The sequence below is a fragment of the Natator depressus genome, chromosome 5 (genome assembly GCF_965152275.1).
Source record: "Natator depressus isolate rNatDep1 chromosome 5, rNatDep2.hap1, whole genome shotgun sequence".
NCBI lineage: Eukaryota > Metazoa > Chordata > Testudines > Cheloniidae > Natator > Natator depressus.
Genome location: NC_134238.1, coordinates 30,756,809 through 30,768,911, shown reverse-complemented (window position 1 = coordinate 30,768,911; position 12,103 = coordinate 30,756,809). Strand labels below are relative to the sequence as shown.

Here is a 12,103-nt window from a genome sequence, read left to right as displayed (position 1 = left end):
TCTATTTGCTGACTATTACTATCATTATGTTTCCCTCCCATTTAGGAGATAGTCAATTTCAACTGTCGCAAGCTGGTTGCCACAATGCCTCTTTTCGCTAACGCAGACCCCAATTTTGTGACAGCCATGCTGAGCAAGCTTCGGTTTGAGGTGTTCCAACCCGGCGATTATATTATCCGAGAAGGGGCTGTGGGTAAAAAGATGTATTTCATTCAACATGGGGTCGCTGGTGTCATCACTAAATCCAGTAAGGAGATGAAGCTGACAGATGGCTCTTACTTTGGAGGTGAGTAATAAGGAAATGTATGATAACATATGGGGTGAATGTGCTAGAACAAAACATGTTCAAATGTCAGATATATAGAGATATTAGAATGTGTCTGGTGAGCATTTGTTGCCTAGAGAATTCTGATGGCAGAGAATAGTGCTTTCAGTATTTTTGTATAATACATTTAGAGACTGCTTACCATTTCAGTGATAGGTTATCCTCTACAGCTAGTAGCTTTCTCGGGTATTTCCTAAAGTAATATTCTCAATTAAACTGTCTGATTTCAGAGTGACATTGAATTAAAGAGCACTCTTAGGTAATGTGCTGTATCTTACTAAGAAAAGCAATAATTTGCAAAGTAATTTTTAACAGGCTGAAATATTTCTAAGGTAAAATAAACATAATTCATCTTCTTTAAAGGGGGTTGTGGGTTGTTGGGCACCAATGTGAAAGTATATCTACATGATAGACTCCAACGTATAAAAAAGTTAGAGAGTTGATAAAGGACCATAATATATGGGATACTTCTGATATCCTCCCTGGAGCTTTCAGATTGGTATTAGTGCTCTTTCACTAATTTTTAACAACCCACAATTATTAGAGTTCCAGTATGTGCTGTCATAGACTGGCATCTCTAATGGACTGGACAGCTCTCTGTTAGATGTAAGTTAATAAGAACTAAACATAAATTTTGGTCTAATTTAATTCAATTCACTGGTAACCCTAATGAAAATCAGATTTGCATTTAACTGAAGGTATATGAAATATTTACATATGGATGAGAATATACCTTTTTACATATAATATCTGACTAGCATGAAAATATATCAGCTGTGATAAGATATTCTAGTGCAATAGAATAGGAATCTTCTACTAAGAGTAGCAATAAGCCTGATTTTCAGAAATGCTGAGTACCTGGAGCTACCATTAGCCGCAACTGGAGTTGTAGGTCTGGCTCATAGCTAGTTAGTTTTTGTATTAATTTTAGCTAAATCCCATGAAGCATTGAAAAATTATGTCAAAAGCCTTTCAGAATTTTTTAGGTTTCAGGGTAACAGCCGTGTTAGTCTGTATTCGCAAAAAGAAAAGGAGTACTTGTGGCACCTTAGAGACTAACCAATTTATTTGAGCATGAGCTTTCGTGAGCTACAGCTCGCATCTGATGAAGTGAGCTGTAGCTCATGAAAGCTCATGCTCAAATAAATTGGTTAGTCTCTAAGGTGCCACAAGTACTCCAGAATTTTTTAGTTGTATTTAAAGCCTAACAAGTGACATTTAGATGTACAGAAATGAAAAGCTCAGAGCTGTGAACTTAGCTCAGTTCTTGTTTGAACTGGGGCATGTAGTTCTTTAACCAATTTCATCTTACAGAAGTATACTGAAATCTCTCCTACTGTCCTGGCCAGCAGGCCTTGTCACTGCACAGTAGCCCTTTCCAGGTGATTTGTGCCAGCACTTGCAGCATCAGTTAAATAAAGGAATCATGTGCTTATCCTACAGGCTTGGAGGCAAGGCACATAATTGTATTTGCTACAGAATGGAGATTAAGGAGAAAGAAAAGGTTGAAGGATGAAGAAGCCAAGCAACCTTGGTCTCCTTTAGCCTTAGGCAGTGCACCAAAAATTTCCTGATTCTGAGAGTGGATGGGCAAGGAGCTGTATTCTAAAAATGTCAAAAACACTTCTTCTACACCAAAAGAGCAAAAATGCATGTCTATATGCTGTGATGACTAATTGCAGCAGTATTCCTGAGGACAATACAGTATCGTATCATGAAAGCCCAGAATACGTCTTATACCCTAAAAGGGAAACACCAACATCCCACTGGATGTCAAAAAAAGGTGAACCAAGTTACAAAAACATAGAACAAAACTTAAACAAAGGAAACTCAAAGTTCTGTCCGATATCAATGGCTGTAAAATTTATTATAGATGGAGCTGAAAGTGATGCCTACAATTAAAGTTGTCTGACATTTTCCCCATTAAAAGACTCTGTTTTCAGTTGCTTATAACTTTGCCAAACTTCAGCCAGTTGGGATGAAATTTTCCATACTGGTGTTTGCCTTAGGCTCAGTATTTTTAAAAAAAGTTTTAGCAAAAGGGCTCAGCTGTTTCTGAGAATAGTTAGGGGGAAATATATTTTGCTCACATTTTAAAAACTTCAGTTATGGAGATTCCACAATCTCCCTAGGCAATATATTCCAGTGCTTAACCACCCTAAAGGTTAGGAATTTTTTCCTAATATCCAACCTAAGCCTCTCTTGCTGCAATTTAATCCCATTGTTTCTTATCCTATCCTCAGAGGAGAACAATTTTTCTCCCTCCTTCATGTAACAACCTTTTATGTACTTGAAAACTATCATGTCCCCCCTCACTCGTGTCTTCTTCAGACTAAACAAACCCATTTTTTTCAGTCTTTCCTCATAGTTCACATTTTCTAGACCTTTGATCATTTTTATTGCTTTTCTCTGGGAGTTTCTCCAATTTGTCCACATCTTTCCTGAAATTTGGCTCCCAGAAGTGGACACAATACTCCAGTTGAGGCTGTATCAGCATAGAGTAGAGCGGCAGAATTACTTTTTGTGTCTTGCTTACAACACTCCTGCTAATGCATCCCAGAATGATGTGTGCTTTTTTTGCAACAGTGTTACACTGTTGACTCATATTTAGCTCCACAATGGCCCCTAGATCCCTTTCCTCAGTACTTTTTCCTAGGCAATCATTTCCCATTTTTTTATGTGTGCAGTTGATTGTTCCTTCCTAAGTGGAGTACTTTGCATTTTTCCGTATTGAATTTCAACCTATTTACTTCAGACTGTTTCTCCAGTTTCTCCAGATCATTTTGAATTTTAATCCTGTCCTCCAAAGCACTTGCAACTTCCCCCCTCCATCCCATCTTGGTATAATCCACAAACTTTATAAACGTACTCTCTATGCCATTATCTAAATCATTGATGAAGATATTGAACTGAACTGGACCTTGACTGATCCCTGTGGGACCCCACTTGATATGCCCTTCCAGCTTGACTGTGAACCACTGATAACTACTCTCTGGGAATGGTTTTTCAACTAGTTATGCACCCACCTTATAGTTGCTCCATCTAGGTTGTGTTTCCCTAGTTTGTTTATGAGAAGGTAATAAGAGACAGTATCAAAAGCCAAGATATACCACATCTACTGTTTCCCCACTATCCACAAAGCTTGTTTCTCTGTCAAAGAAAGCCATTAGGTAAGTTTGGCACCATTTGTTCTTGACAAATCCATGCTGACTGTTTCTTATCACTTATTATCTTCTAGGTGTTTGCAAATTGATTATTTAATTATTTGCTCCATTTTCTTTCCGGGTGATAAATTTAAGCTGACTGGTCTGTATTTCCCCGGATTGTCCTTATTCCCCTTTTTATATAGTAGTACTATATTAGCTGTTTTCCAGTCCTCTGGAATCTCTCCCATGCCTTTTTGAAGATCAGAGATTAAAAAGACTGGGACTTTTCAGCTTGGAAAACAGATGACAAAGGGGGGATATGACAGAGATCTATAAAACCATGACTGGGGTAGACAAAGTAAATATAGAAGTGTTATTTACTCCACATAACACAAATGAAATTAATAGGCATCAGGTTTAAAATAAACAAAAGTATTTCTTCACACAATGCACAGTCAACCTATGGAACTCTTTGCCAGAGGATGTTGTGAAGGCCAAAACTATAACAGGGTTAAAAAAGAACTAGATAAGCTTGTGGAGGATAGGTCCATCAATGGCTATTAGCCAAGATAGGCAGGGATGCAAAACCATGCTCTGAAGTGTCCCTAGCCTCCGGAAATAGGTGACAGGGGATGGATCACTTGATGATTACCTGTTCTGTTCATTCCCTCTGAAGGATCTGACATTGACCACTGTCGGAAGACAGCATAGTGGGCTAGATGGACCATTGGTTTGACCCAGTGTGGCCATTCTTATGTTCTTATGTTCTAATCGTTAATGGCCCTGATATCTTTTCAGTCAGCTCCTTGTGTATTCTGTGATGTATTTCATCAAGCCATGGCAACTTGAAGGCATCTAACTTTTCTAGCTGGCATTCTCTATGTCAGATGTCCAATCGCTGCTAAACTCTTTGGTGAAAACTGAAACAAAAAAGTTGTTTAGCACTACAGTCACTTCCACATTTTCTGTTTTTGTTCCCGCCCCCCCCCATCCCCGCATTGAGTAACAGGCCTACCCTGTCTTAGTTTAATCTTGTTTTGTGCCTTAGCCTTTCTAATATTATCCCTACATGCTTGTGTTGTTTGTTTATATTCATTCTTCATAATTTGACCTTGTTTCCACTTTTTGTAGGACTCTTTTTTGAGTTTCAGATCATTGAAGATCTCCTGGTGAAGCCTCTTGCCTGTGCAGGTAGCCTCTTGCTTATGCAGTGGGATAGTTTGCTCCTCTGCCCTTAATAACGTCTTCTTGAACAACTGCCAAATTTATTGAATTGGTTTTCCCCTTAGACTTGCTTCCAATGGGATCTTACCTACCAATTTCCCTGAGTTTGTTAAAGTTTGTCTTCTTGAAATCCATTATCTTTATTGTGCTGTTTTCCCTCCTACCATTCCATAGAATCATAAATTCTATCATTTCATGATCAGTTTCACCCAAGCTGCCTTCCACTTTCAAATTCTCAACCAGGTCCTCCCTATTTCTCAAAATCAAATCTAAAACAACCTCTCCCCTAGTAGCTTTCTCCACCTTCTGAACTAAATATTTATCTCCAACTTGTTGTATAATCTGTGCCCTACTGTGTTATTTTCCAACAGATGTCCAATATAATACTGTGCCAATTTTGAAAAAGAGTAAATGTGGTAGCCCAAGTAATTACCCAGGTAATTATAGGCCTGTCAGCCTGATGTTGATCCTGGGCAAGGTAATGGAGTGGCTCATACGGGACTTGATTAATAAAGAATTAAAGGAGGGTAATGTAATTAATGCAAATCAACACGGGTTTATGGAAAATAGATACTTTCAAACTAACTTGATATCATTTTTTGCTTCAATTACCAGTCTGGTTAATAGAAGAAATAGCATTTTCTTAACATACTTAGGCATTTGACTTGGTACCACTTGACATTTTGATTAAAAAATGAGAATTACATAAAATTGACATATTAAATGGGTTAAAAACTGGCTAACTGATAGATCTCGAAATGTAATTGTAAGCGGGGATTGTCATTGAGTGGGTGTTTCCAGTGGAGTCCCACAGGGAATGGTTCTTGCCCCTACATTATTTAACATTTTTATCAATGACTAAGAAGAAAACATTAAAATCATCACTGATAAAGTTTGCTGATGGACCGAAAATTGGGGAAATGGTAAATAATGAGGAGGACAGGTCATTGATTTAGATCCATTGGGATTGTTTGATAAACTCAGTGCAAGCAAACAAATGTGTGTTTTGATGCTACTAAATGCAAATTCTTTAGTTTAGGAACGAAGAATATAGGCCATACTTACAAGATGGGGGACTCTATCCTGGAAAGCAGTGACTCTGAAAAGGATTTGGGGTTGTGGTGGATAATATATAATGACTGGAAACAATCTTTTTATATAACCCTGATCCAACACATCACTTAAGCATAAAGTTAGGCATGTGTTTATGTACCATTCTGGATAGGGCTAGCACTTAAGCATGTGCCTAACTTTAACTTTATGCTTAAATGATGTGCTGGATTGGAATCTATATTTCTGGATTAGGAAAAAGAGAGAGAGAGAGCTCAAGCACACTTTTCTAGTTATAGCCTCTTAAGTAGTACCTAGTAGAACAGATGCTTCTGGGAGCCAGTTCAGTGCTCTGTTGTTGTTTTATTTGCTTTCTTGCTCATGGACAAATGGCTGCTTTCTCACCATTGTCCTGATCCTTCTCTTATTGAAATCACTGGCAAAACTCCCACTGAAGCAGGATTAGGCCTTATGTCCCCAAGCCAACTGCCTCTAGTTGATGTCCTTTCCATCTGGTTCCCTACCTATGTTTATATAAGTCTGTCCTTTATTCAGATCCCAAGAAACACATTCCAAGCAACTATTGTCCTTTTTACAGATATGCTTTTCGAACCCAGGGGATTCAAATATTGACCAATTGCTATAAAACCCCAAACCAAAGCCACTTATTCTATAGTTTATTTTTAATGATTTCTTCATTAAATATTTTCTAATATACAAAAGAATGCCGTCTGATACATAGCTATACATCATTTCACAGGGTACATTATTAATCATTTTAACCCTGTTAGGTTCCATAATGATGTCCTCTGTGTCTGCAGCTGGAAAGGATCTTAAATTTCAAATGTTCAAGTGTTCACTGATTGTGTCCCGATTAGGACACCTATTCAGCTGTGTCTTTCCAATTCATCTCTTACATTGATCCTTCCCCACCTCTTTTCTATTTTCTCAGGCTCTCCACATGGCCAAGAATGTGAAATTTACCTTTTATTGGTTCAGAAGTTGCTCAAAATCTCAGTTTGCTGTCATCTTATTCTGAAAAAAGAAAAGGAGTACTTGTGGCACCTTAGAGACTAACCAATTTATTTGAGCATAAGCTTTCGTGAGCTACAGCTCACTTCATCGGATGCATACTGTGGAAAGTGTAGAAGATCTTTTATACACACAAAGCATGAAAAAATACCTCCCCCCACCTCACCCTGTTGGAGAGTGGGGTGGCGGGAGGTATTTTTTCATGCTTTGTGTGTATAAAAAGATCTTCTACACTTTCCACAGTATGCATCCGATGAAGTGAGCTGTAGCTCACAAAAGCTTATGCTCAAATAAATTGGTTAGTCTCTAAGGTGCCACAAGTACTCCTTTTCTTTTTGCGAATACAGACTAACACGGCTGTTACTCTGAAACCCATCTTATTCTGAGAACTTCCAGGTACTAGACATAAGACTAACATAGAGAGATGCATACCTGATTTTTAGGAAGGGCTGGCTCAAAGTTTAAGTATCCAGTGAACAAGTTCTTAGCTTTGTGAGAGAAGACAAAATATATTTTGTGTAATTTATTTAAAGTCAGAGAAATGCCATCAACTCTGTTGGGAACCTAATTGGGGTAATACTAGTGTAAATAAAGCAGATTTTTGTCCCTGCTGACATTTTAATTTTCTTAAAATAGACTAGTCATTAACATATTTATGGCATCTTACTTTCTCCCCTGGTTATTTACAATAATACTGTTGTCTGTGTATCTCGTGGCACACTGGGGTTTTTATATTTTATTTTTCTTATGTTATTGACTATCTTTTTAACAATAATCCTTCCATACTTGAACGTCTGAAGTGAGCTGTAGCTCAAATAAATTTGTTAGTCTCTAAGGTCCCACAAGTACTCCTGTTCTTTTTGCGAATACAGACTAACACGGCTGCTACTCTGAAACCTGTCTAATAGATTGTATCTTCTGTTCACTTCAGCCTGGTGAAGACCAATTAGGCAAAACTGTTTTGATCTACCTATTATTTATAAACTTCTTCCCCATTTCAGAAGCATAACTGTCAGTATATTTTAGGTCAGTGCAGTGGAAAATAATACCACAGGAAATGTTGAGTCACTTTAGATTATATTTTGTCACTCCTGTTTTTCTGGGTGCACTGTAGGTAGCACATTTTTACTGGGGTACTTTTAAGTAATCACAGTATAATGTATCTCTAAACTGAGGAAGAAATTGCCATTTAAGGGCCTGGTTATCCACTGCTTTGCACCTTGTCGTTTACACCTGTGGAGGGTGATGTGACAGGGTTTCACACCCACTTTACACAAGGGCAAATTACTATATAAATTTCAAGGCATTGGAGAATTAATGCTTTCAGGGTATACACCCCAATTCAGCATAGCATTTAAGCACATGCTTAACTTTAAGCACATAAGTAGATCCATTTAATCCAGCAGGACTATGCACATACTTAAAGATAAACGCATGCTTATATGCTTTTCTTGATGACATTGTTTGTCCTCATACCAACTTATGCATATAAATATAGTTTTCAATTGAGCTACATTGGGCTGGATTTCTAAAAGCAGTGTCTGTGTACAGTTACTGATGATATACTTCCAGTTTTAAACAAACTATTGTGACAGGGTTGGGCCAGATGGCTATAAGAGAGTAATAGAAGGCAGATATATTAGCCCCAGGCTAAGTAGGTCCCTTTTCCGTGGGTAAAGTAACAGGGAATGTTCCAGAACAATCAAGGACCTTCTGGAGACAATTAAGACAGACAGGCTGATTAGAACACCTGCGCCAATCAAGAAGCTGCTAGAATCAATTAAGGCAGGCTAATCAGGGCACCTGGGTTTTAAAAAAAGAGCTCACTTCAGTTTGTGGTGTGTGTGGTAGGAGCTGGGAGCAAGAGGCACTAGGAGCTGAGAGTGAGAACGAGGACTGTTGGAGGACTGAGGTGTACAAGCATTATCAGACACCAGGAGGAAGGTCCTATGGTGAGGATAAAGAAGGTGTTGGGAGGAGGCCATGGGGAAGTAGCCCAGGGAGTTGTGGCTGTCGCACAGCTGTTCCAGGAGGCACTCTAGACAGCTGCATTCCACAGGGCCTGGGCTGGAACCCGGAGTAGAGGGCGGGCCCGGGTTCCCCCCAAATCCTCCCAACTCCTGGTCAGACACAGGAGGAGTTGACCTGGACTGTGGGTTCAGAAAAACGGCCAAGCTGAGGGCTGCTGTGAAGCTCTAAGGTGAGCAAATCCGCCAATAAGTGCAAGACCCACCAAGGTAGAGCAGGAACTTTGTCACACTGTACAGCAATTGTGTTAACATGACTATATTGCTGTGGTTTTTTTAAATGGAACCCAATAGATGTGGGACAAGAAGTAGCAACTTTTTGATTTTTTTTCAGGGAACCTCTTTGTGTTATTGGACGAGGATATGGATGTCAGGCCATTGTCAGAAACATGCCATTGATTTTTTAAAGGATTTTTTTCCACGCGAGGTCAAATCTAGCGAGGAGGCCCTTACATTGTGTATAAGAAGAATTTAAGAAAATTGAATCCAAACAGAAATGTTTTCATGAGATGTTTGACTTCAATGAGAATAATTTTATTTATCATTAATATTATTTATTAGCAGTATTTTAATATTTGTGATCAGCCTTGTACAAAATGCAGAAAAACCAAGTCATTGTCCTGAGGAGTTTACAATCTAAAGACAAAATTTTCAAGCTAGCATGCCTAAGATTGAAGCTATCCCTAAGACATCTAAATAAGTGGCCTGGTTTTGAGAGGTATTGAGCATGGTGTCAACAGAAGAAGCTGTGAACAATGGGAGCAAAGTCAAATATGGTTGTTCCACATCTCTGAAAATACAGCCACTTACTTAGACACCTAGCTATAAATTTAAGTTCCTAACTCTAGGCACCTAAATGTAACATATTTGGCTTTAAAAAACAAAGAGAAATCAGACAATGAACACACTATGAGACTCAGACATGAGAACCAGAAAGTGCAACTGACCAGAAAAAGACCATAAACAAAATTAAAAATTACTGGCCTGTTTTCATTGTTTAAATTGGGTGAAATACACAAAATAAAGAAGCAGCATAAATGGTGAAATGTAAATTGGATTTAAATAGAATATTCTGAAAGGTATGGGTGTCTGAAAATGAGGCTAGAATGGAAATTGTTTTGCATCCTTAATTATAATTGATAATGGCCAGCGTCCCTTTTAATAATAATAATAATAATTAATAATACAAAGCACTTTACAAATCCCACGCTTTCCCTAATGAACTGCCCCTCTGTTAAGCTAAGGCTTTCACAACTCCTCAATACGTATTTCCACGTGCTCCAGTGTTGATAGCCTTCCTGACAAAAAACCTGGTTTTGGAAGATGGCAGTATTGTATTCCTTTCCCTTTCTTTTAAAATATCTTTTCTATTCTGTAAAAATACATCTTCTCTTTAAGATTTGTTTGCATTTTAAATTTTGTTGATGTGCAAGTGATTTATTTAGTCAGATGTCACATGATCCTTTGATCCCTACTGCCTCTTATAACACTGGATTGGGAGAGATGCCTTTCATTTATCACAACAGAATATCAAGATCATCTTGCAACACCAATTTCATTTTTTCGCCAGCTGTTCATGAATCAAAAATCTGAACAGCTGCATAGCACAGAATATAGTTACTTTTGTAGTGAATGGAAACCAGTACTCATTTAGACTGCCTCAGCTACATTCAGATTGTAATCTGGATACTCGTGGCTGATACTATAGTGTGTAGTCTATATGAAAAGACCTAAAGGAAAGTACAGAATCTTTCATGGTTTTACAGTTTATGCCCCAGTGAGAAGCTGATGACATTATAAGGTAGGTCTTACTCGAGGTTGGCAGGGAATTAAAAAAAAATAGAGGCAGAAATACTGAAGCGCAACATTCAAGAACTCAAACCTTATCATATAAAACATTTTCTCTCCTTTCTGTTTTGGAGATAGCTGAGTGAAAATCTAATTCCCACTGACTTCTGAACTACAAGAATAATAGTGGATAAAGTTTACAATGGACCCAGGAGTGTGAAATTGTATTTCCAGTTCTGTGCACAGTGTATTAGGAAAGTTGATGACTGAATCCTTTATCTAGTTTTTTTTATTGGGAGAGGAGGCGGGAAATCCTTGGCTTGCGGATAATTGCCATAAAGTTGAGGAGCAGAAAACTCCTCCGTTAAGCATGAAAGCCCCATTGGTAATAGTTTAATTATTTCTTGATGCATTAGAATATAAAAAAAGAAATAACACCAGCATGCTAATGTCCTGTCCATTTCACCTAACAAAAAATGAAAAGATTAGATTGCCTGTCCAAAACATTTAGATTGCTGTGATTTTCTTTCCTCCTTCAGCTGATGAAAGCTGCCATATGGCCTAAATAGTGGCTTGCCTATTTAGATGACCATGTAATATACCTAGTTCATGATGAAACACCGGCCCCCTGCTGAGAAATTGGAGCAGTAGTCAGCTTTCCTCAGCTGGAAGGACACTGTTCATTATATCCTGCAATCTGGATTCTGTGGCAGACAACAAAAGACTGAGCAGGACTTTATTTAAAGTTCTTTAGCTCTCAAATATGTAGCAGATTTGGAAATCCATGTAGGATCCTCCAACCAGTAGTACTTTGTTTTAACATGCAGAGCCAGTTTACTTAATCATCTCAGCACCAATTATCTGTAAAGCAAAAATCTGCCTCTAGAGCCTTATACCGTTTCTGATCTTTGGCTCCTACTTCAAACGAAGTATGTGCACATATTTCTGACATGCCATCTACCAAATTGTTGGGTATTTCTTTTTTTAAACTATTATTCGAGCCCATCCCTAAGTTAGGGCAGTGTCTGATATGATGAACAGGGCCACATTCATCTAAAGTGCCAACTAACCATTTGACTCATTTCTGTTTCCTGTATCAGCATAATTCATCTCTTTGTCACCAAATTATTCTTTCAAGGCAACTGCACATTGTTATGTTGCTAATTTGACTTTATTTTCAATTTCTAATCAAATGTTAATGTGACTTTGCAAGTTGAGTAATTACATTCTGAGTGTAATTTATATGGGAAATGAAGTGACAATAACTGGATAGATGCCACTGTGTCTGCTACACTTTACTGCTTCTTGAAAGAGAATGGTGCCACACTTTTTCATAGAACCATACAACTGGAGATAGACTAGATGCCATAACAGGGCTTTTCTATCTCTCTCCTCATTCACCAAAGGGCATTAACTTTTATTCACTGGTTTTAAGCAATGATTCCTACACATGATGCTGGAGTTGGATTGTCACCACCTTCACAATAATTTTCTGTAAGAGGTAGAGTTTG

At 38.1% G+C, this 12,103-nt stretch overlaps 1 protein-coding gene across 3 annotated transcripts in view; it reads left to right on the top strand.

Annotated features, from left to right (window-relative positions):
* The window catches only part of HCN1 (hyperpolarization activated cyclic nucleotide gated potassium channel 1), a 298,037-nt gene that overhangs the window by 271,634 nt on the left and 14,300 nt on the right, over nucleotides 1-12,103 (top strand). For all 3 annotated transcript variants that reach the window (XM_074953932.1, XM_074953931.1, XM_074953933.1), the window contains one exon: nucleotides 46-286. In XM_074953932.1, the coding sequence (XP_074810033.1) occupies nucleotides 46-286 (241 nt within the window). The remainder of the gene's footprint in view (nucleotides 1-45; nucleotides 287-12,103) is intronic.